This window comes from Ostrinia furnacalis, unplaced genomic scaffold (assembly GCF_004193835.3).
Source record: "Ostrinia furnacalis isolate ACB-3 unplaced genomic scaffold, ASM419383v2 OfSCF3884, whole genome shotgun sequence".
In the NCBI taxonomy this organism is placed as follows: Eukaryota; Metazoa; Arthropoda; class Insecta; order Lepidoptera; family Crambidae; genus Ostrinia; species Ostrinia furnacalis.
In genome coordinates, this window is record NW_021134123.1 from 159703 (window position 1) to 185997 (window position 26295).

Genomic DNA, 26295 nt, shown 5'->3' on the forward strand with positions numbered 1-26295 from the left:
TCATCATTTCAGCCATAGGACATCCACTGCTGAACATAGGCCTCCTCCAATGATTTCCACAATGGCCGGTTGGTGGCGGCTTGCATACAGCGCCTTCCCGCTACCTTTATGAGGCCGTTTTTCATGAATCGTTTATAAAAAACGACCTCATAAAGGTATTTACCTCATATCGTATTTGACTGAAATTGTTTAAAATTTACTCTCCAAATAAGAAATTATATTATGTAGTTCTAGAATTTACTTTCTGGTTTCTAGTGGTAACATAATTTTATCCGACTCCATAAAAGACAAAATCCCGCATCCATATTAATTTTGCTCAAGTTCAACATACCTTTATGACATTGCATATTACATAATAATAATTATTTTGTTCTAGACGTCCTTCGAGTTCATACAAACTCAAGTCGTCGTGTTCGTAGAATTAGCATCACTTAACATTCACTTACGATTTTTACATTTACATACTATACGTTACTTGCTATGTATGTAGTGCGAGGGGTGACGAAATACTACAAGTTCAAGCAAACGGCTCACTTTGGGATTTAAATCGAAATTGTTCTTCCACAACAATTGAGGTTATAATCCCTTATGATGATCGATCATAACTACTCAACTCATCTTTCACTTAATATGCCGGCGCCATATACAGGGTGAAATTTTGTAATGCCACCTGGAGGGAAAGTACTCTTAATACTGTAGATAGAAAATTCTACTCAAAGAAAACATTCTTCTATAATAATCAAGAAGTCTTGGATCCACCACACCAATGTGTAGATCGGTCTTGGCCTTACGTTTATGTTCAAAGATCGATAAAATTGTTAATTTATTAATCACTGATTCTAAGGACTATTTCTAATTCCCGAGTATCTGCATACAGTGTGGATCGGACTTTCCATACTTTATTTACCTGTCCTTTTTCAATTTAATTAAAAAAAACATACAAAAGGGGTTCACACATCCCACACATCTCATTCAGATGAGAGTACATTTTAAATCCATTACAGATTCATTTGAGTTTTTGTAACGTTTCAGCCAAATGACGTCCACTGCTGGACAAAAGCCTCCCCCAAAGATTTCCATACCAACCGGTCCTGCGCTGTTTTTGTAACATATCAAATGATATCTTCCTCCTCAGGTATACGAAGCTGAAAGAGCAGACGAACTGACATCCTACCAGCTAGACAAGACAGAGGTGCAGCCACAAGAAGGATGGTCGGAACAGGACCCCATAGAAATCTTACACCATATAAAAGAGTGCGCGGAGAAGACCATAGAACAGTTGACTGAGTTATGTGAGAAAAGTACCTTATAGTTCTTGCAACTCACGAAGGCGAGTGAGCTTTACTTGTGTGTGTACGTGTACATGCACATAACGATAGTGTAATGTCTATCAGAACTTTAAAAAGCGAGCCATCACGCATGTAAAGCTCACTCGCCTTCGTGAATTGCTACAACTATAATTTAGATGAAAAAACTTGTAGATAACAACTGCCACAGGTGGTACTTGAACTTCAGGGGCCTTAATCACTGAGCTACCGCCTTTAATCACTGAGCTACCGACTTTAATCACTGAGCTACCGACTTTAACCACTGAGCTACCGACTTTAACCACTGAGCTACCGACTCTACCACTGAGCTATACTGAGACATCCCTTCCTCAACCTGCCGAAAATGTCCAGTTTTTTTTTAACTTTTGAGTAAACTCGAGTTATATTGCAATCATGCATAATATTAATCCAACGAAAAATATCAAGGTTTCGAGGGTCGGTAGTAGTCCCGTAGTCTGACTGAACCCACTTCTAACACAAGCTTTTGTTTAACTTACGCCCGATTCTACCAAACTTTTATCCGAGTATAATTCGTGTTATAACTCGCACATTGACAGGTTCAGTATGGGAAATATGTCAAAACTGACGATTTATTCTGAGATTAATATTTACTCTTGTTTGGTCGAATCCACTCTTAGCTAGAGAGATTAACGGGTTAATTTAAAAAACATATCTCAAATATTTTGAGTATTAAGCAAGAAGACATACTCAGATGAAAAAAAATCAGCACCAGCCCATATGTTGTCCCGAAGTGGTGGTAGGGCAAGCTATATTTGGGACGTGTATAAGTGCCCTGGAAAGGGTCTATGTACTGAATAAATTATTTCATTTCACACATCTGCTTAACGATATTCTCTATCTCTCTCAGGTTATACCAAGGACGATATAGTTACATTGGGTATCACAAATCAGAGGGAGACGACGATAGCATGGGACAAATTCACAGGAGAGCCTCTACATCCAGCGATAGGTAAATATAATAAATAGCTTTGTTTTTTATCAAGCGAAAATAGAATGGTGAAGGTGTCGGACTGGCCGACTCGAGATCCGAGGAACGCTGGTTCGAACCCCGCCGCGGCGCCGCTCGATTATTGTGTGAGTGAACTCACTCATAACACAAGCAGGGTTGCATGATTTAAATCAAGTTGATTTAAATCATGATTTAAATCACGATTTTTATTGCATGATTTTTTAAATAAAAGTCACTGATTTAAATCAATATCCGAAAATAGAACTAATGCAACGCTGGGAGTGCATATTAATCAACTATAATGTTCGAAAACAATGTTAATTTAGGTGTTCAAGTATGAATAAGCCGTTTTGTATGGAAAATTGTTAAAAAAATATTTTTCCATAGATTTTTTTTTTGCAAAAAATAAAAATTGATAACTTGTAATAAGATATTCGTGTTTTGTAATGGAAACGGACACCACTTATGACGAGCTGTTTTTGACGAAAGTTTTTTCTTGTTTCAGTAAAAATATGACATATTACACAATTTACTTTTTTTGGCTTGTTCCCAGTACTATACCTCAGTTGTACCTAAATAAATATGTTTTCCGCGTGAAAAACTAAGGCAATGATTGCAAAATCTAATAAAAATCAAATAAATCAATATAAATCAAAAAAATCATGATTTTTTAAAAAAAATCTGATTTTTTTGATCAAAATAAAAAAATCATGATTTTTTTCCACCCTGAACACAAGCATATTTAGCTTAGGGCATTGGTTCCCAAACTTATTTGAGACGCGGTCCCTTTCGACCATACAAAAATTCCGCGCGCCCCCTCCTCCAGTCAAGATTATTTATTGGTCGTATCGAGCAGTCTGGAATGAATTCTCTCAGCGGTCGCATGTTTTTTATACTTAAGTACACAGATGGCCCGCGCCCCCCTATAAAGGTCTTCGCGACTTCCCTGGGGGGTGCGCCCCCCACTTTGGGAACCAATGGCTTAGGGGGACTAATATTCTTTAAAAGAAAGCTTTAGCCCATATGTTCCCCTTTCAAAATAAAAAAAACTGTTCAAAAACTATTTTGTCCTCCCTGGATTTCAAACTCAATACCAAATTCCATCTAAATCGGTTCAGTAGATTAGGTGTAAAAAGACAGAGTTTATTAGAGAAGTAATAGCTATTTTAGTACATAGCTACTAAAAATAATATTGCAATAAATTCTTTCAACAATACGTACGTTAAACACAAAAAAGTTCATGACTGTAGCTATCAATCAGTTTCATTTTGCATTGCTACGCTATTTTTCTCCACGCTGAAAATTGCATTTGCAATTCTGCGTTGTTGACTCAAGTGCATATAATGTTTTTATAGTGTCCTTGATACATTTCAAAGGCAAAATATACTTGTGTCCTCTTATTTGTATTTCTTTCTTTTATGTTACTGTTTTCTGTAGTGGACAAAAAGTGTATTTATTGCTGTACCGGTACACATACACCTGTATTCACAAACGATGCTTGCTTAAGTGAAGCACCAAATCGAACGCACAGCATTGAAAAGAGCTCTATGATTGGTTCGTGTGTGTCCACGCGCACTGTGAGACCTCATAGTAATATTTGTGAATACGGGCGATAGTTCTTCTTACATCTTCAATCTTAACAACTTTTTGGTCACTTTGGGTGTTATGAACTATTTGACGCTGACGTATATGGCATATACTCAATACTCAATCGTAGCACATTCACATTAGGTCTTACAATTTAGTTAGGCAGTTATACAATGTGGACCCAGTTGTGGCACAGCAACTTTAGGAAGGAGACAGAACGACGAACTTAATAGTTTCAAACTACGGCCTGCGGCGTTTATAGGAGACCATAAACTAACTCTATATTCCATTTTCAGCATGGAACGACATCCGTACAGACTCCACCGTAGACGCGATCCTGGCTAAGGTCCCAGATAGAAATAAGAACTACCTGAAGAACATATGCGGCTTGCCTATCAGTCCTTATTTTAGTGCTCTGAAGATGCGCTGGATGAAGGACAATATTAAAGCGGTTAAGAAAGCTAGCAAAGACAAGAGGCTGCTATTCGGCACTGTCGACTCTTGGATTGTTTGGGTGAGTTGTCATCATCATCAAAACCATCATCATTTTAGGACATGCTCTTCTGGGGGCTCTAGTGTGAGTTTACGTCAAACTCATTCGATGTCGACTGCGTAAAAAAGTAACATTAAATGTATGACGGATTGTACAGCGCCCCTAGCGGAAACTTTCTAAAACTAAAATCTTCATATACACTCGGCATCAAATAAATCGCACCTCCCGCGACAAACGTATGCATCCCCACTTCCCACCACCGTTGGTACCATTTGAAAGCCTAGCTCTAAACTTCATTTCATTAAAGGAAAGGTTTTTACCCCAAAAATGTGTCTTTACAAGGATCCAGAGTCACTTCTTCAAAAAATAGGTAGTTACGCTATAGCCATTTTTTATGACTATAAAACTGTTAAGTTGGGATAAATCGCTATCCATCTGTTAAAGAGGACACGTGAGATCATTATTTGGTTTTATAACCATAAAAATTGGTCTAACTGATCCCAGAGGTGAGCCCAAAGTGAGGTCTATTTTCAAGTCACATTTATGGTATATCTTAACCATTTATTTAGAAATAAAATGTATTTTTCTTTAAGGATATTTATTGGGCTTTCAAATAACACCAATATTGTTGGGGTACCATAATTGTGTCAGAAGAAAATCTTTAAAGTTCGCGTCGCGGAAGGTGCGGTTTATTTGATGTTGAGTGTATAAATTTGTTTAACGCGCTCGCTAGTGACGACGTTTGATGTAAACTCACACTAAGCCCTCTGAATAATTTCGGCGCGGGTCCAATGATAGTTTATCTTTCCCCCGGGACAAACTTGGCCTTCACTGGTCGGGTTTTTATTGGCCGTCAAGCTGTAGATTGATTAAGTATAGACCTGGTTAAGTATACATCCATAAATATAGAGTTGCAGCGGTGAGAACGAGAGGTGGAAATTATAGTCCCGTAAATGGCAGTTCTCTGGACGTAACGCCCGTATTCACAAACGATACTTGCTTAAATGAAGCAGCAAATCGAATGCACAGCGTTGAATAGAGCTCTGTGATTGGTTCGTGTGTCACCCTGTGCGTCCGCGGGCAATGTTTGTGAATACGGGCGTAAGTCTCCATTATAAAACGGCATCAAACACGATCTCTCGCTTTTTAAATGTAGCAATGCCAGCATTGCCAGCTTGGTTCGTCGGTCCATCGGGTAGGTCGTCTAATGCTACGTTTGCCAAGGCGTGGTCGAGATTCGAGAACCGAGAAAACAGTGCTTTCCATAAATACTCGTATAGCTAACACTTCAACTTGTATCAAATCTCTACTCTTATCCCAACTTATATATTATAAATGCGAAAGTAACTCTGTCTGTCTGTCTGTCTGTCTGTCTGTCTGTCTGTCTGTCTGTTACGCTTTCCCGCTTAAACCTCGCAACCGATTTTGATGAAATTTGGCATAGAGATAGTTTGAGTCCCGGGAAAGAACATAGGATAGTTTTTATCCCGGTTTTTGAAACAGGGACGCGCGCGATAAAGTTTTTCTGTGACAGACAAAATTCCACGCGGGCGAAGCCGCGGGCGGAAAGCTAGTTAGAAATAAACCAAATCTCTCTATCTGACAGATAAAATTATAGTTGACAGTTTGTTCATTCATACAATTTGTTATACAGAACCTCACTGGTGGTCCCCACGGCGGTCTCCATATAACAGACGTGACAAATGCTTCCAGAACACTCCTCATGAACCTGGACACCTTGAATTGGGACCCTATGCTGTGTAGGTAAGGTCGATTTAAACTTGCTTAGACCCAATTTCACCAACAAAATGAGTTTAACAAAAGTTGGTTGATTANATTCTTTAAAACAAAGCTTTGGCCCGTGTGTTCCCATTTTCAAAAACTGATTTGAAAACTTTTTTTTTGTTTTCTTTGCATTTCAAACTTCGATCAAAAATACCAACTAAAGCCTGGTCCGTGAGCACGTAGAATCCCGTCCAATGACCCCAAGCTGCCCATCCTTGTCGCTCGCACGTAATTATGTTGCTTGTACTTAGATAATATCGGGTCAGCGCAAAAATTACGTCTCGGAAAATAAGAGCGCAAGTGCAAAGCGAGTTCTTTTATTGCAATTAATCTCTTTTTTCGTATTTTTCGGTATCAATTTAATTTAATATTTTATAGTCTTTAAAATTACACATGTACACCCTGCTAAGTGAGTTGGCTTTAATTAAATAAGAACTTCGCCACAGAACAAGGCCTCGCGAAATCTGTCTTGCCCACATCAAATTTAGGTCTTGCCCCGCCACTGACTATATCTATCAATCAGTTTCATTTTGCATTGCTACGCTATTTTTCTCCACGCTGAAAATTGCATTTGCAATTCTGCGATGTTGACTCAAGTGCATATAATGTTTTTATAGTGTCCTTGATACATTTCAAAGGCAAAATATACTTGTGTCCTCTTATTTGTATTTCTTTCTTTTATGTTACTATTTTCTGTAGTGGACAAAATATGTATTTATTGCTATACCGGTACACATACACCTGTATTCACAAACGATGCTTGCTTAAGTGAAGCAGCAAATCGAACGCACAGCGTTGAAAAGAGCTCTATGATTGGTTCGTGTGTGTCCACGCGCACTGTGAGACCTCATAGTAATATTTGTGAATACGGGCGATAGTTCTTCTTACATCTTCAATCTTATCAACTTTTTGGTCACTTTGGGTGTTATGAACTATTTGACGCTGACGTATGTGGCCTATACTCAATACTCAATCGTAGCACATTCACATTAGGTCTTACAATTTAGTTTAGGCAGTTATACAATGTGGGTGGACCCAGTTGTGGCACAGCAACTTAAGAAAGGAGACAGAACGACGATCTTAATAGTTTTAAACTATTCACACACACACAACTTCAATTATAGGAGACGACCGCCTAATTCTTTATTCCTTTTTCAGCATGGAACGACATCCGTACAGACTCCACCGTAGACGCGATCCTGGCTAAGGTCCCAGATAGAAATAAGAACTACCTAAAGAACATATGCGGCTTGCCTATCAGTCCTTATTTTAGTGCTCTGAAGATGCGCTGGATGAAGGACAATATTAAAGCGGTTAAGAAAGCTAGCAAAGACAAGAGGCTGCTATTCGGCACTGTCGACTCTTGGATTGTTTGGGTGAGTTGTCATCATCAAAACCATCATCATTTTAGGAAATGTTCTTGGGATTAATTTTGATGCGGGTCCAATGATAGTTTAACTTTCCCCCGGGACAAGCTTGGCCTTCACTGGTCAGGTTTTTATTGGGGGTCAAGCTTTTGATCACGGCTACAGGAGTTGCAGCAGTGGGAACGATAAGTGGGAATAGTCCCGTAAATGGCATTTCTCTGGACGTAAGTCTCCATTTTGAAACACGATCTCCCATTTTTTAAATCTAGCTATTGCCGGCTTGGGTCGTCGGTCCATCGGGTAGGTCGTGGCAAGGCGTGGTCGAGATTTGAGAACCCGGATTTTTTCGAGAAATCAGTGCTTTCCATAATTTTATAGCTAACACTTCAACTTGTATCAAATCTCTAGTCATAATAGAAATAAACCAAATCTCTCTATCTGACAGATAAAATATAGCTGACAGTTTGCTCATTCATAACATTTGTTTATTCCAGAACCTCACTGGAGGTCCTCACGGCGGTCTTCACATAACAGACGTGACAAATGCTTCTAGAACACTCCTCATGAACCTGGACACCTTGAATTGGGACCCTATGCTGTGTAGGTAAGGTCGATTTTAACTTGCTTAGACCCAATTTCACCAACAAAATAAGTTTAACAAAAGTTTGTTGATTACTTTGTCTTTTTAATGTTGTGCCATATTTGGCACAATCATCCATACTTGAAAATATGAAGGTAACTTAAAAAAAATGTGTTTCAGGTTATTCGGAGTACACCGAGATTGCTTACCGCAAATTCTCAGCAGTTCACAAGTCTATGGCGTCGTCAAAGATGGCTCTGTGTTAGATGGAATTAGAATATCAGGAGTGAGTACTTAATTTCCCTCACACACTTAAAACTGGCATAAAATGATTCTATTTTAGAATAATTAGTTCGTTAAAAACATTCACTAATAATTCCCAGACACAACATCTTAAACAAACTTCAATATAGCCCTGAAAACTGAGCAATTGTTGTTGTTTGCAATTTGTTGTAAAAATCGATTTGATTAGTAGCTTTGAAATTAATAAATAGACAATCAATTGAGTTTGAATTCAGTGACTCATAGATTGTCTTTGGCATACCAAATCGATTGCATGTACGGACGACAGCACATCGGAATACACATTTTTGTTGCAAAATCACTACAAATACAAGATGCCACAGTGTTTAGCTTGATGTACTGTCTAGTCTACTGTACTTAGTTTAATTTAACTCTGTTTAATTGATAAAGTCCAAATACACATTTTAATACTCAATGTTTCTCTCCAGATTTTAGGCAATCAGCAATCAGCGTTAGTGGGCCAGAACTGTCTCCAAGCGGGTCAGGCGAAGAACACATACCGAAGTGGCTGCTTCTTACTATACAATACCGGGCCGCGGCGAGTGCACTCCAGCCATGGACTGGTTACCACGCTAGCATACCAACTAGGGCCTAATGTGCCGCCTGTGTACGCGTTAGAAGGTAAGAATTATTTATGTGCCACATATGGCACGCAGTGACAACCTTTCTACAACAGCGCAATCGATGCAAGGTTTAGCACTACGATACCTTATCAACTGGGCTGTAACGTACGATTAACGACTGTGTCAAATGTGGTACAATGCGAGATTGGCTCGCTTATCGGGATATTCATAATAATATTGTTTGTATAGGGGTATTAGGGGTTAAGAAAGCAAAATTGATCAACTTATGAATGCAATAAATTTTCAAATTGACCAAATATTGATACAAAAACTATAAAAAAAGACCTTGGAAGCCAATACGTGATCTTATTTTAGTTCGTAAGCCCAACATCACACGGTTGATATTTCTATAAACCTGTCTGGTAGTGGCAGAATTAATGCTACCATATTTTGAACTTTAGCGAGTATAAGGGGGCGTAGTGGAAGTTTCCGTCAAACGCATTCGACTGCGTTAAAAAATATAAGAAGATTTTAGTTCTTGAGAGTTTCCGCTAGGGGCGCTGTACAATCCGTCATACATTTAATGTCACTTTTTACGCAGTCGATATCGAATGCGTTTGACGTAAACTCACACTAAAGTACCGCCAACTAGCAGCGATACAAAAGGTCGATTCGGCTGTCGAACTGACAATCTATTCTGTCTCTTCCCATCTTGTGTATTTGTCGTAATGTCTCGTTCTCCCGCCAAAATATGTCGAAGTCAAACCCCTGCTATTCCAAATTACCATGACATTGGGTTTGTTTACATTTGGTATCGCTTCTCGTTGGCCGTACTTTTAAGTACTTTACGCTCCAAGGTTCAAATATTTTTCTCTACAACATTTTTCTCTTACACAGGCTCAATAGCAGTCGCGGGAGGCGCCATGAAATTCCTGCGGGACAATCTCAGACTAATCAGGGACGTGTCACACGACACGGAACACATAGCGGGACAAGTGTTCTCTACGGGGGACGTGTATTTTGTTCCGGCTTTCAGTGGATTGTACGCGCCGTATTGGAGGAAGGACGCTAGAGGGTGAGATTTGAACCTTAAGCCTTTGTAATAAGTGTCTAAATAGATTGAGTTTTAAGTATTCTATCGGCGGAAAAGAGCGAAGAAGTGTCGGGCGCACTTGTTTTTAGGGTTCCGTAGCCAAATGGCAAAAAACGGAATCCTTATAGATTCGTCATGTCTGTCTGTCTGTCCGTCCGTATGTCACAGCCATTTTTTCCGAAACTATAAGAGCTATACTGTTGAAACTTGGTAAGTAGATGTATTCTGTGAACCGCATTAAGATTTTGATGCAAAAAAAAAAAAAATATTGGGGGCTCCCCAATTCCCCATACTTAGAACTGAAACCCAAAAATTTTTTTTTCGTCAAACACATACGTGTGGGGTATCTATGGATAGGTCTTCAAAAATGATATCGAGGTTTCTAAAATACTTTTTTTCTAAACCGAATAGTTTGCGTGACAGACGCTTCCAAAGTGGAAAAAAGTTGGTCCCCCCCAATAATATTTTTATTTTAATTTCATAAATCAATGGCACGGAACCCTTTGTGCGTGAGTCCGACACCCACTTGGCCGGTTTTTTCTATAGAATTTGACAGCGGTGCGGCGTTTCATAGATAGCAACAGACTGACAGCTACGCACAGCTTAGACATCTCCTCGTCTCCGCACCGCTCCGCTCTTCTCCGCTCCGCTTTGGTGGAAATAGCCTATCAGTTTTGCCACACATCTCTCCTCTCCGCTCCGCTTCGCCTTGGTGGACGGACCTTATTGTTGTAGGATACTTTTCACATTAAGTTATTAATTTTTGTTTTGTTTCAGAATAATCTGTGGACTGACAGCGTTTACAACCAAAAATCACATAATAAGGGCAGGATTGGAAGCTGTGTGTTTTCAAACTAGGTAAGCAATATTCTGTTTCTAATAATGCCTGCATCTCGCCTTATTATTTACTAGCTGTGCCCCGCGGTGATATCCGAGGTAAAACTTAGCCTATGTGTTAATCCATTGAAAGAGATAAAGCGCGCCAAAGTTCAAAAGAAGTGGCATGAGACGTCAAGCAGTGCTTAAAAGTGTAGCACTTTGTGACGTCACGCGGAACTTCAACGCACCATAACTTCGTAATTACTTGTTTGATTGACAAATAAAAATATACGTGTCCAATATTTTTTGAAAATGTAATTTACGGACTAAAAGTTTGTTTTTAGGAAACTAGCCTTCGTGCCCAAATGACTTCATATTCACTGTGTTTTATTTATTCCTAACAGGGATATATTAGAAGCAATGCACAAGGACTGCGGGCTGCCTCTCACAAAGCTTCACGTCGACGGCAAAATGACGTCCAACGACCTGTTAATGCAACTACAAGCAGACCTGATTGGAATGCCAGTGTGTGAGTAACGTTTTTATTAAAAAAAACTAGCATAAGCGTAAAAACCACAAAGTCAAAGTCAAAATTTCTTTATTTGTTTAGACTAATAAATAGTTCTTACAAAACGTCATATGCTCTTAAGGAGCCTCTACATGTCTCATAATCTTTTTACCCTACCAGCGCTTCGAGCCCAACATTTGGCAAGTGCTGATAAGAAGCGCCGCAACAAACTCAGTCACCACTGTCTGCCGGTTAATATAAATAAATCATCATCACAGATCACAGAAACTAAAGGGAGATGTGAAAAGGGGCGGGCCAGTGTCGCATCAATAAGCCCAAAAACAGAACACATTGCTCGTGACAGCAATTATGACAGCAACGACGTTATAGTTTACACTAGCTGACCCGGCGAACTTTGTTCCGCCTTAATGGCAATAAATAACGGGATAAAAAGTATCCTATGTCCTTCTCCTGGCTCTAAACTACCTCCCTGACAATTTTCAGCTAAATCGGTTCAGCCGTTCTTGAGTTATAAGTGGAGTAACTAACACGACTTTCTTTTATATAATAGATTTATTGCGTAGAACTAAAGATTATATTGTTTTTATTTTGATTACTTTGTGTGTGTGAATTTCTAACGCGACACTGGGTTTCAAACTCAGTGCATTAGTTGGCATCTCTCTAGATCTCTATGGTAAAAAAACAGTATGAAAAATATTTCCTGTTTTTGCAACATTTTTCTTTACTGCTCCGTTACTATTGGCTGTAGGGTGATGTCATATAGCCTAAAGCCTAAAGATTTGTTTTATTTTATTTATTTTATTTACTAATAATAATAATGTATGTTTCAGTGCGAGCCCACACGTGGGATATGTCGCCTCTGGGCGTGGGCATCGTTGCCGGCAGTGCAGCAGGCGTGTGGAGTATGGACAAGTGGCGCCGCCAGGCGTTGCCCACCGAGACCTTTCTGCCCACTACTACGCTTGACGGTGAGTGTTAACGCGTGGGATTATCCGTTGTCCTATGTAACCTGTAGAATTACTCATTGTCCTAGGTTCGTTTCAGCCGAAAGACGTCCACTGCTAGACAAAGGCCTCCCCCAAGGATTTCCACAAAGACCGGTCCTGTTCCGCTCGCATCCAGGCACCTCCCGCGACCTTCACTAGATAATAAAGTTAAATGTCCTAGGTAACCCGTGGAATTATCCGTTGTCCTAAGTAATCTGTAGAATTACCCGTTGTCCTAGGTAACGCCTGGGATTATCCGTTGTCCTATGTATCGCGTGGGATTACCCGTTGTCATAAGTAACCTGTAGAATTACCCGTTGTCCTAGGTAACTCGTGGCATCAGCCGTTGTCCTAAGTAACCTGTAGAATTACCCGCTGTCCTAGGTAACGTGTGGGATTACCTGTTCTCCTAGGTAACGCGTGGGATTATCCGTTGTCCTAAGTAACCTGTAAAATTACCCGTTGTCCTAGGTAACGCGTGGGATTACCCGTTGTCCTAAGTAACCTAAAGAAATACCCGTTGTTCTAGGCAATGCGTGGCGGATATTCTGACGTTTCTAGTGTGACATTGACATTACTACGTCAATGTCACTATGACAGCTCATNGTTAAACTAAAACCTTGTTGGTTCAACCTGCCATTATTATTTCTATTAAATAAAAAAACTACATTTTGCAACATTGCAAGGAATAGAAAATTAAACAAGAAAAACCTTATTCGTTAGCATACGCCATATTTATTTAAATTGTTTATTCACTGTTATGTTGGCAGGTTTGACAGTACCTAGTGCAAGCGAAAACCGACACTAAGGTGACGAACCTTTTCATTCCGCGACTGTACATTGTACACGTAAACACACAAGTATAAAGCTCACACGCCTTCGTGAGGTCTCTAAATAGATTGAGTTTTAAGTAGTCTACCGGCCTTTGTATGCGCTGTATTGGAGTGAGGACGCCGATTTTTTCCGCCTTGGACAACCATACAATTTTACATTTACGAGCTCTACTATCTATACGGGTTCTTAGTTTTTGATTTTTGCCATTTGACGTTTCATAATCGCTGGTCTATTAGGAAAATTACCCCCGTAGTCTTGTCCTTTAAAAACTTTATTGTTGTAATTATGGACACTTTTCACTATAAGTAAAGCTATAAGTAATTTTTGTTTTGTTTCAGAATAATCTGTGGACTAACAGCGTTTACAACCAAAAATCACATAATAAGGGCAGGATTGGAAGCTGTGTGTTTTCAAACTAGGTAAGCAATATTCTGTTTCTAATAATGCCTGCATCTCGCCTTATTATTTACTAGCTGTGCCCCGCGGTGATATCCGAGGTAAAACGTAGCCTATGTGTTAATCCATTGAAAGAGATAAAGCGCGCCAAAGTTCAAAAGAAGTGGCATGAGACCTCAAGCAGTGCTTAAAAGTGTAGCACTTTGTGACGTCACGCGGAACTTCAACGCACCATATGTTCATAATTACTTGTTTGATTGACAAATAAAAATATAGGTACGTGTCCAATATTTTTTGAAAATGTAATTTACGGACTAAAAGTTTGTTTTTAGTAAACTAGCCTTCGTGCCCAAATGACTTCATATTCACTGTGTTTTATTTATTCTTGAAGGGATATATTAGAAGCAATGCACAAAGACTGCGGGCTGCCTCTCACGAAGCTTCACGTCGACGGCAAAATGACGTCAAACGACCTGTTAATGCAACTACAAGCAGACCTGATTGGAATGCCAGTGTGTGAGTAACGTTTTTTATAAAAAAAAACTAGCATAAACGTAAAAACCACAGATCACAGAAACTAAAGGGAGATGTGATAAGGGGCGGGGCCAGTGTCGCAGCAATATGCCCAAAAACAGAACACATTGCTCGTGACAGCAATGATGACAGCAGCGACGTTATAGTTTACACTAGCTGACCCGGCGAACTTTGTTCCGCCTTAATGGCAATAAATAAGCAGACTTTTTTTTTATTTCGAACGGGATAAAAAGTATCCTATGTCCTTCTCCTGGCTCTAAACTACCTCCCTGTCAATTTTCAGCTAAATCGGTTCAGCCGTTCTTGAGTTATAAGTGGAGTAACTAACACGACTTTCTTTTATATAATAGATATAGATTTCTTGCGTAGAACTAAAGATTATATTGTTTTTATTTTGATTACTCTGTGTGTGTGAATTTCTAACGCGACACTGGGTTTCAAACTCAGTGCATTAGTTGGCATCTCTCTAGATCTCTATGGTAAAAAAACAGTATGAAAAATATTTCCTGTTTTTGCAACATTTTTCTTTACTGCTCCGTTACTATTGGCTGTAGGGTGATGTCATATAGCCTAAAGCCTAAAGATTTATTTATTTATCTATCCCAAACCATCATTACAGGTTGACCTAATGCGATAGCGTAATTTGTTAAAAATGCTATTTTTTTTAAGTAATAATAATATTGTATGTTTCAGTGCGAGCCCACACGTGGGATATGTCGCCTCTGGGCGTGGGCATCGTTGCCGGCAGTGCAGCGGGCGTGTGGAGTATGGACAAGTGGCGCCGCCAGGCGTTGCCCACCGAGACCTTCTTGCCCACTACTACGCTTGACGGTGAGTGTTGGCAACGCGTGGTATTACCCGTTATCCTAGGTAACGTGTCCTAAGTTGTCCTAAGTAACCTGTAGAACTACCCGTTGTCCTAGGTAACTCGTGGCATCAGCCGTTGTCCTAAGTAACCTGTAGAATTATCCATTATCCTAGGTAACTCGTGGCATCAGCCGTTGTCCTAAGTAACCTGTAGAATTATCCATTATCCTAGGTAACGTGTGGGATTACCTGTTCTCCTAGGTAACGCGTGGGATTATCCGTTGTCCTAAGTAACCTGTAAAATTATCCGTTGTCCTAAGTAACCTGTAAAATTACCCGTTGTCCTAGGTAACGCGTGGGATTACCCGTTGTCCTAAGTAACCTAAAGAAATACCCGTTGTTCTAGGCAATGCGTGGCGGATATTCTGACGTTTCTAGTGTGACATTGACATTACTACGTCAATGTCACTATAACAGCTCATTGGATATAACGATATAGTTCCAAAATACTGGACTGTCCTATCGATGACATTGACAGTGGGGCGCCACAGTCAATACCGGATCGCTGGTTCCGATTTTTGCCATGTTGGAAACCATATAGTTGAACGATGGTAGCGCCCCCCTGTCATTGAGTTTGGTGGGACAGTTCAGCGTGGGTCATCTATACCGTTAATTTAACGTTTATTTTTCTTTATCAGATCGAGACTCGCGGTACACGAAATGGAAGATGGCGGTGCAACGCTCGCTCGGCTGGACGACGACCAGAAAGTCAATCGCGATGACAGGTCAGGCCAAACGAAAATGTAGCATGGTAACACTTCAGAGCTTTGATTTGGGCAGCAGGAGGAACTCGCTTACTAGAAAGAACTCTTTAATAGACGAGAATTCAGATTTAGAAGAGGGTAGCAAGAAAGGTTCTGTCGAAGAAATCAATTCTATAGGTCATAGTAGCGGGGAGGGAGATAGGAGGGTCTCTTTCGATAATAACTCCGAAGACGGTTACGCGTACGAAGAATTACTGAAATATTCTGCTAGGAAATTCTCCATTTTTGTGGATATAGACAGTCAGGATGAAAGAACTATTTTAGACGATGCAGAGTACTTTAGTAATAAAAAAGAATGCGACTACGGCATGTGCCAGTGTTGCCCGGTTGAGAAAAAATTGCACACGAACTGGGAATCCATTGAGGAAATAATTGAAAACGATCCGGAAATTATTTTCGATAGCGACGACAACCCGATTGTCGTTGATCCGGTTCACGAACCGGGTTCCATAAACAACCATTTCGACAAATTACCCTCGATTTTAAAGACTATCTATGAGAAATTTTCGGAAACACTTCCTGATAGTACTTAGGCGAATTTACGGTTAGGGAAACAGCGAATATGTTTACAAATGAGTATTATTCAATCGAATATTATAGGCTTTGTAACGATATAAAAGATATTACGTTATTTATTGTAGAATTACGTTTTTAGCATGTATTTTTTGTAAAAGACAGTTAATTTTCGATATAAATTAAATGTTGCCTGCTAAGGGAGATTACATTTTGTTGAATGTTGGCTATTTTTTATTGAAATAAGTTATAAGTAACTTGTATATTTTGTGGCTCAAAAAGACTTAATTATGTCCTTGTATTAAATGTATTTCGTATACGATCAATGTTACTGTTATTTTCTATTATATTATACGTTTTGTCTAACTTGTTACGGAGATACTAACATTAAATTAAGATACTTTAACAACAAACTTTTTAAAATAAAAGTATTATTGTACCTTCTTTGAGTCTTTTAATTTCTGTACCTGCATGTTTTTTTCTAATTTGGTATGGTTTTTAAGGTTTATTTAATCCGGTGGGAATTATTTTGGGTTCAAATGAAGAAATCGAGGTATAAAATTGGGCAATCATATTTTTTCATCATTCATTATCTATTCAGATAATTCATAATCATTGCTCGCTCGTCTGGAATCCATTTTGTTACCATTAACAACACTGCAACTGAAGATAAGTTTTTTTTAACTTATTCCATTGCTGAAGTAAAAATGTAGGCATATTACTGACCTCAAGTAAACTTCTGTTTTTTACTCTTTGATTTATTTTATTTTTCAATTGTTATTTTTTCTTTTGTCTTTTGTTTTTTTAAGTGTACTATTATTAGTCATTTGTTATTTTTGATGTTTAGTTTAAATACTGATTTATTTTTGTTTTCTTTTCAGAGGAACGCTATAAACTGCTGGCTTCCATTCCCGCCACTTTATACCTTATAGGCAGTTTCACGATGCTAGTCGTTTCAAATATGCTCAACAACACGTGAAAATGTGAATGCGACTTTATTTTTTAAGCTTCAAGTGTCAATTTTGGATATTTATTTCCGAGTAGGTATAGCTTTATTGAAATTAGAATAATTGTCAAATACAAATCGAAAGGGACTCCAGTAGAGTATCTTTTTAAGTTTAACTGTTGTTAGATGGGTGTTAAGGTACATTCAGCCTATACCGTGCCCTGTCGAACTGAGCCATATTAATAACTGAATTATAGGAAAATTTAATGATGTAGATAGAATAAATATATTTTATAGAAATAAGCTGAACTGTATTATATGTCGTCTAATCTGTTTGCCGCAGCTGTTGCACGGTGTAGTGTGAATATACCTTTATGTAGGTAATAAAGTCAGTACCAATTCCAAATTTTGTTGGTTAGTGATGTAGTTAATTGCTTATTTTGTTATTTTGTGATATTTTACGCAATTTGTTCAATCAAAAAGTGCATTTTACAGCATTTTTTAAAAATATTATGTTTTACAGTCACATTTTATGATTCATGTTGCATTTTAAGTATGTGGTGATGAAAATCAGAGTGTTTGGTCCTTCGAATGAGCTTATATGCCCTTGAATGTAATTTTTTGCCATGTCCCTACTAATATCAAAAAATGTCCACGTTTAAACTGTTTGGGGTTTTTAATCGAGTTTTAACAGTTTGTACAGTCTGCGTCAAAAAGTTCGCAACACGTCTTTGTTACATTTTGTCAACTTTTTGGCCACTTTGGGTGTCACGAACTATATGACCCTGACTGTAATACGGACTTTTGGAGATAGTGGACTGTCAAACTTTGCCACCGTTTCTCGAACTTCGACTGATATTTTTTTGTTATTTTATATTAAGCATCAACGAATCATTTCCTTACATATCGATTAATTTATACCGATTTTATGATGTCTCGATTGTGGCCACTCGATGTTTTAGTTAATTGTTCTCGATTTATGAATATTTAATTATTAATTTTGTATTTGTAATTTTAATCCAGTGACTAGTTCCTGTTCTGCCATTTATAGAATGTTACCAATATGTATATTATTACTTCTTGTATTGTATACAGTTACCAGTATGCCAACCTGTCACAAAGTAACGTCTGCCAATAGTTTTAAACATGATTATTTTGTCATATTTGTCGTAGTTTGGTATTCTGTTGACTGTACAGTTTTTTTTATAATTTAGTAACATTGATGCATACTGCATCACATTTGCTATTTATATTAATTAAAAATGTTTTTTAGTTAAAAATGACCTCTGCCAATGCCAATCATTCCCAATGTAGCAGGACGGATGACATCTATGTACAGTCAGCTTCAAATAGTTCGTGGCACCCAAACTAGCCAAAAAGATCGCAACACGTGTTTGTTAAATTTGGAATAAGCTTGTGTTGTTAACTTTGTGCATCACGAACTATTTGATGCTGACTATACTAGTATACTTTTCATGAATTTCTTAAAAGTTGAAACAAAAATAGGGTAAGAGCGCTTTCGGAATATTTCCGATCGGAATCCGTGAAAATACGGTTTGGAGTCTGTATAGATCGTTTCATCCACGAAGACGCGCCCCACCAATTTTTGGTCGAGGGAAGCGCGGGGTGCGGGGAGTTTGATCCGAGCAATCCGAGCGGCATTATTGTAGTGTGCGTGTGCACTCGTGGATAATGTAGCGTGTACCGATAACACTCAAACATTAGCGGAAGAATGGTGGGGCGCGTCTTCGTGGATGAAATGATCTATAGTCGTAGAACTATTTTTGTTTGTTTATGCACTAGCTCCGACATCCGTCATCCGATTTCTCTAGTGTTTTCTAGATCTATATTTTGACGGAATCAGGTCGGACGGAATGAGGGCTATCGTTTTAGCTTTCACCAGTTGGCGCCATTGTAGAGTGACCTTATCACTTACTATTAGCGAAGACAGTGGTGCCAACTGGTGGCGCTTAAGTGGTAGGAGAAACATTGTATTTGTACTCACCAGGATGGCGCCACTGTAGAGTTGGGTCATTTCGATCGCCAGTGGTGCCAACTGTTTAGTATAAAAACGATAGCCCCCACGGAAATAATATTTTTCTGTACTATTGAAATTAATACTCTCATGGTGTCATCCAGTCCTATTATGTGCATTTCGTAATAAAATTTTGTAATTTGTTAATTTATTGACATTGTTTTTATACATTTTTGTACTTAATGTAGCAATGCCTGTGCCAGTCCATTGTAATTTATTAATTAATAATTATGTGTATGTTTTAGATGGGTTTTAGATTTTTCGCAAATGATTAACAATTTTTTACAATATCTACTAGTGGTTTCTGCATTTTACATTAAATAATATTATCATTGTTAATTCAATTAATAATAAATAGATTCTAATATTCATTAAAGTGCTCGATTACTATGCTAATGATATAAACAGTACATACTTCAAAATCGTTCTTATTCCTCAGGAAATAATGACGATCTCAACTCAAGATATATTACATTTTATTGTACTGTTGTGTACCCTATTAATGTACAATGTAATAAATAAGGAGAAACTAGTAGACCAATAAAAATATAAAATTTTCTTAATTGATTTTGAACCTTTTTGTAAAGATTTAAAGTTCAAAATTAATTTAGGAAAATAATAACAGTTCTATTACTGTAAATTCTCAATAAAATGGTAATAGGTACACCTACCGTAGAATTATGTATATTGCAAGACTATAAATAAAATTAATAGAAAAATATTAGTTAATACTCAAATTGTTATGTCATTATGGTGAAATAAATTATTAAATTGTTGGGATTTATCGTTGGTTTTATTTCACAAATGAGATCGATAAGAAATATTAAAATGTTCCTTATTTCCTTGGTTTCTCGTAAAATATAGCCCTGGTATTAGACTTACATGTCTACCAACTAGCTTTCCGTCCGCGGCTTCGCCCGCGTGGAATTTTTAGGTTTTTTTTTATATAATATGACACTCAGCATTGGTGAAAGAATTTTTAAAATCGGTTCAGTAGATCTCGATGATACAAACACACGAAACTTTACCGCTTTATAATATTAGATTATTGATCCAATTAGACGATCCATCGATCTACTATCCACCTGCAATAAGCGAACTCGCAGGAAAAACGCTGACAAGATTGCGTTCGGCAAATAATTATATTCGCCTGGAGCTACGCGTGGCTACGGCTACCGCGGACTAGAAAAAACTTTTAAAACTTTCGCGCCATATTAAATTATTTGCTGTATATTGGTATTATTGATACCACAACGTTCAGTAATTTTACTTGTCTTAAAAAGGGTGATTGTTTAATACCGCTTCTAAACGGACGAACAGGCTATTTTATTTGCAAAATTAGCTTCAATATTGATCTGATAGAAAGGATATTTTGTTACATGTTTTTATCAAAATGCAATATAATAAGCTGTGCTGTAATTTCTGAACCCATCAACCTTTCGTACTACCAACATAGTAATAGTAAATGTCAAAATCACGAGTCGAATGTCAGATGTTGATAAAATTGTAAACAAATGTGAAGAATTTTACAGTTTTTTGTTATCAATTGGCTAAAAATAAACAATGCTGAATATTTACTAAAAGAAAACTTAATATTCTAAAACATCTCCCTTTCTGAAAACATTATCGCTTATTTGCAAAGTGCACCCTTCAGAGGAAAGTGAGTGAAATTTTTGTACCTGATTTTCGATTGTGAGAAAATAAATTAAATCGAAAGATGACCGACATAGAAAGTTTGCCCGTGGAAACATTTTTAGATATACTAAAACTAATTGACGGTGTCACGTTAGCAAAATGCAGAAGTGTTTGCAAAAAATGGAAAGATTGTATTGATGGCACAGATTGGTTGTGGCACGAAATTTGCAAAAATGAGTTCAAATTCTCGTCTAAAATTGCAAAGCAGAAGTCGGGAAGCGACTGTGACTGGTACCACATTTATAAGAACCTCAAAATGTGGTCTAAAGTTATGTCTTTTGAGAGAAATGTAAGAGAATTCTACAAGTTTACATTACACGACAAAAACCACGCTCTGGATGTTAACTATAACATTTTACCCTTGAGGGATACCAGAGGGGTGGTAATGTATGATATGAGCACACTGAAATACATACCAGTTTCAGTACCGGAGAAAAACTGTGTTAAAATTGCTAATAATGACTTTGCCACCGTTATACTTCTAAAGTCCGGAATGTACATCCAAAAAACAATTGACAACATCACGAACATGTCTGAAGCATTCTTCGAAGCAGATAATTTTGTTTTAGCTGGCAATAATGTATACTTTTTCAATAACAGAAATGTGTACAAGTGTGACTTAAGTTTAGACAATTTATCATCAAAACTAATAATTCATTGCGACTATGACATAAAAGATATACAGTACGATAACAATGTCATTCACATATTTACAGATTGCGCCAAAATAGTCAATGTATATAAAAATAAAACTACTGAAGTGAAACCGATAAATGTTCCCCCGGAATGGACGAAACAAATTAAATATATCCGCGCAATTAATGACAAGAACTTTGTCTGTTACTCAAGAAACTTGTTCAAGATTGAAACTGACAAATACCGGCATTTATATTTAGATTTTCCACCTATAACAGCGTTGTTCTTTTATGCTGATATTGTTTTAATTGGGACACGACAAGGGGAGATCCTACTATACCGACTGGCCAGTCAGAAACGGGCTATAAAGCCTATATTTGAGGATATAGCTACGTTGCCAGGAGACAAGTTTGCTGTACAATTGGATGTTTGCGAAAGAAAATCGGGTCCGGTGATAGTAGTGGCAACGTTTTTTGAAATATTTCTTATTGAGATTGATTTCTTTCCCCATGTGAGTAAGAATTGTTTTCATGTAAATATTGATTTTATTGATAATCTAACATGAATTTAGGATTGAAAAATATTTACTAACATAGAAAATTTTATTTTTCAGGAAAAAGAGCTCAAGAAATCATTCCCCGTTAACAAGCAGTATATGTACAAGAGGCTGTTGAGACTAAGAGACAGAATAGCATTGAATTATAGCTAAATTATAGTTTCAAAGAACACAGCTCAAGACCGAACGCGATGGAGGACTGTTGTGGACGCCCTCTGCCCCATCTAGGGGACATAGGACCATAAGTCAAGTCAAGTCATAGTTTCAAAGAAAGTGATGATGTAATCAGAAAAGTATGAAAAATAGTGTATAGTAGTATTTATTTTTGTTTTTAAGAATTATGTTGGTATGTTTCAAAGATTACATTATAAGAGCAGAAAATACTAGTACTTTTGAGGCTAGGATTTTTGAAGTTGAATGTACTAAGAGGCTGGACTCAGGTCTAAATGGCATAGTTATGGCCATTTTCGCCGTCAATCCCTAGTTTATAACTTTATAAGTGATCCCTATGGTAACACAACAGGAATTTTGTTTTCATAGGGGTCACCTAAAAATTAGGAATTGATGGTCAAAACGGACATTATATATAGAGTAGGACTGGTAAGGTGGTGTACTGGTGTGTCCCCTACGTAATTTCGAATACCGCTGTTACGACGAATGCTGCTGTGAATAAATTGCTTAATTGTTTTTACATTTAAAATTTTTATACACCGAAATAACGTTCGTTCGTTCGTGACTACATCATTCGAGTCCATAAGCTTTCGTACCTATCCTTTAAGGCAGTGAAAAAAAATCGCAACAGCGGTATTCGAAATAACGTAGGGGATCCGTCGCGTCTAAAATGATCGATAAGATTTGACTAGACATATTAAATTATCTCTATCAAAAGTGGATTATATCAAGTCTAATCCTGCTACTAATCAAATTAGTAAACAGTGAAATATTGTGATGGCAACGGTAATACTAGGTTTGCAAAATGTAAAATTGAATTCTGTACAGAAATGTTATTTATTTCCTATGCATTATTTATTGTGTTATTGAAAGCTTGTTAAATAGAAAGTGTTTAATAGAATTTCGTTTTGTGTGATCTGTTATTGTTGGTAATATTATAGAATAATTAAAAGTCAAGCATATTTTATTTATAATTAGCGTCCGCCCGCGACTTCCCGTTCCCGTTTTACTCCCTGGGGTTGAATTTTGCAATATCCCGTCCTAGTGAGCACCTACGTTCTAAAAAAAGCCCCCATGCAAAATTTGAAACTCCTAGCACTTTTAGTTTCTGATATTTCGTGATGAGTCAGTCAGTCAGTGACCTTTCACTTTTATACATAGATATAGATTTTATTGGTGTCAGAGCAGAAGTACCTATCTTGATACTTTTGGTTAATTTATAATTAATGTTTTTAAAATAGCCATAACCCTCCTAATATGGTGGTGGTATAACTTAACCAAGTGGTTAATTAATATTCTTTACAAAAAAGTCTCATAGGGCGGGGCACAAAACTCGTAGAGCTGATGGCCCGTTGGGGCAGAAAAGTTCTCGAGTGGCGACTACAAGCCGAAAGACGTAGCGTGGGCAGCCCCCCCCCACTAGGTGGACTGACAATCTGGTGAAGGTCGCTGGAAGAACCTGGATGCGGGCAGCGCAGGACGGTCGTTATAGAAATCTTTTGGGGGAAGCCTTTGTCGTTAGTCCAGCTATGTTACGTTAGTCCATACTAATCAAATGCGACAGCGACACTGATCCAAAAACTCTTATCCATAATACACTCCAAAATATCACGAATTGGCTGGAACATCATAATTTGGAAATTAACTTAGGAAAATCAAAACTTGTACAATTTCGATCATACAACAAACCACCCATACCTAGATACAAATATCCACTTTAAAAACACCCAAATAGAAACAGTAGAATCATATAAATTGCTTGGACTTAATGTAGATACGCATCTGAATTGGAAATCCCACATAGAATATATAAAATCCAAACTTTCAAAATTCACCTATGCACTTTACAAAATCTACCAAAGTACAAACTTAAAAACCGCGCTCTCAACTTCGTCGGCCGTTTGGTGTAGTGGTTCGAAACGGACAACTATTCCGGAGGTAGCGGGTTCGATTCCCGCACAGTACAAACATTTGTGTGCATGAACATATTTGTTTGTATTGGACTGGGTGTTTTCTATGTATAATATGTATGTATTTACAAAAAAAAAAAAGTATTTAAGTATGTTTACCTATATCCGTTGTCTAGTACCCATAGTACAAGCTTTGCTTAGTTTGGGACTAGAAGCGCAGTGTAAAATGTCCAAGGATATTTATTTATTTATTTATTATTATTTATTTATTTATTATTACGCCTACGCCTACTCTTGGCTAAAATATGGAGTTATTCTCTGGGGTAACAGTGTAAATGCAAACGATATATTTATGTTACAAAAAAAATGTGTTAGAATTCTAGCCCGAATTGACAATAGACAAAGCTGCCGACCTTATTTTGTAAAATTTAAATTATTAACATTAGTTTCAATTTATATTAGGGACATACCTATTTTTGTATTCAATAACAAGCNGGTATTTATTTTTGTTTTTAAGAATTATGTTGGGATGTTTCAAAGATTACATGATAAGAGCAGAAAATAGGCTAGAATATTATGGACTAGAATGTACTAAGAGGCTGGACTCGGATCTAGATGGTATACTTAGAGTAGGACTGGTAAAGTGGTGTACTCGATTGGATGGGTCCTTACGTAATTTCAAATACCGCTGTTGCGCTTGCGACGAACGCTGTGTCTGTTCTGTTCTGAATGAGCGTTCGTTAGCACATTAGTATGCAAAAAAAATTGGAATTGAATTTGAAAAAAAAAAAATTTTAACATTTAATATTTTTTGTACAGTACATTTCAATTCTCGTCTCTCCCTCCATGTATGAAATATTGAATATTTTTTTATGTACCCATTAAAACAAATATGTAAATCTAAGTCACAAGCATTCGAACGTATGAGGCAGTGAAAATGTTTTTCTAAATAGTCATTCCGCGACTACATCAAGTCCATAAGCTTACGAACCTCTATGAGGCAGTGGTAAAAAAACAGCAGTATTCAAAAATACGTAGGGACCCGTCGTCTAAAATGATCGATAAGATTTGACTAGACATATTAAATTACATATCTCTATTTAAAAGTGGATTTATATCAAGTCTAATCCTGCTACTAATCCAATTAGTAAACAGTGAAATATCGTAAAAGATTTGTGATGGCAATGGTTACTAGGTTTGCAAAATGTGAAATTGAATTCTGTACAGAAATGTTATTTGTTTCCTATGAATTATTTATTGTGTTATTGAAAGCTTGTTATGTGTATAATAGAATTTCGTTTTGTGTGATCTGTTATTGTTGGTAATATTATAAAAGAAATAAAAGTCAAGCATATTTTATTTGGATCTCGTTTTACCCCCTGGGGTTGAATTTTGCAAAATCCCATCCCAGTGAGCACCTACGTTCTAAAAAGAGCCCCCATGCAAAAATTGAACCTCCTAGCACTTGTAGTTTCTGATATTTCGTGATGAGTCAGTCCAGTCAGTGACCTTTCGTCTCCTAATACAGGTTTTCTAAACTTAAAAGGAGACTCCCAAGCCCTGTAAATGTGTCTTATAAGAACATTAAAAAACGTTTGAATTATTTTGAATTTGAATTTTGAATTTCACGTTTATAGATATAGATTTTCTAAGTGTCAGAGCAGAAGTATCTTGATACTTTTGGTTAATTTCAAATCAATGTTTTCATAATAACCATAATACCCGTCCAAATATTGTGGTGGTATAACTTAACCAAGTGCTTAATTAATATTCTTTACAAAAAAGCCTCATAGGGCGGGGCCCAAAACTCGTAGAGCTGATGGCCGTTGGGGCAGAAAAGTTCTCGAGTGGCGACTACAGGCCGAAACATCGTGGGCAGGCCCCACACTAGGTGGACTGACGATCTGGTGAAGGTCGCTGGAAGAACCTGGATGCGGGCAGCGCAGGACGGTCGTTATAGAAATCTTTTGGGGGAAGCCTTTGTCGTTAGTCCAGCTATGGTCGTCATTTGGCTGAAACGAACAAAAAAACTTAA

The 26295-nt window shown here is 37.5% G+C and overlaps 2 protein-coding genes across 11 annotated transcripts in view; both read left to right on the forward strand.

Annotated features, from left to right (window-relative positions):
- Gk2 (Glycerol kinase 2) overlaps positions 1-18175 on the forward strand; it is a 38823-nt gene extending 20648 nt beyond the window's left edge. For 7 of the 10 annotated variants that reach the window (XM_028312293.1, XM_028312291.1, XM_028312292.1 and 4 more), the window contains exons 3-13: positions 1136-1292; positions 2197-2298; positions 4182-4399; positions 6033-6142; positions 8291-8396; positions 8842-9034; positions 9874-10051; positions 10847-10927; positions 11293-11417; positions 12248-12385; positions 15673-16463. In XM_028312293.1, coding sequence (XP_028168094.1) covers positions 1136-1292; positions 2197-2298; positions 4182-4399; positions 6033-6142; positions 8291-8396; positions 8842-9034; positions 9874-10051; positions 10847-10927; positions 11293-11417; positions 12248-12385; positions 15673-16331 — 2067 coding nt within the window. In that variant the 3' untranslated portion in view covers positions 16332-16463. Of the gene's footprint in view, positions 1-1135; positions 1293-2196; positions 2299-4181; positions 4400-6032; positions 6143-8290; positions 8397-8841; positions 9035-9873; positions 10052-10846; positions 10928-11292; positions 11418-12247; positions 12386-13575; positions 13657-14024; positions 14150-14860; positions 14999-15672; positions 16464-17192 lie in introns of those variants that run through there. The other 3 variants (XM_028312295.1, XM_028312294.1, XM_028312286.1) reach the window with 3 other exon arrangements.
- Positions 18176-20786: 2611 nt separating this feature from the next.
- LOC114358356 (uncharacterized) lies at positions 20787-23149 on the forward strand. Its single transcript, XM_028312301.1, has 2 exons — positions 20787-22134; positions 22237-23149. Exons 1-2 carry the CDS (start codon positions 21010-21012, stop codon positions 22330-22332), a joined length of 1221 nt encoding a protein of 406 aa, XP_028168102.1. The 5' UTR covers positions 20787-21009; the 3' UTR covers positions 22333-23149.
- Positions 23150-26295: the final 3146 nt, after the last annotated feature.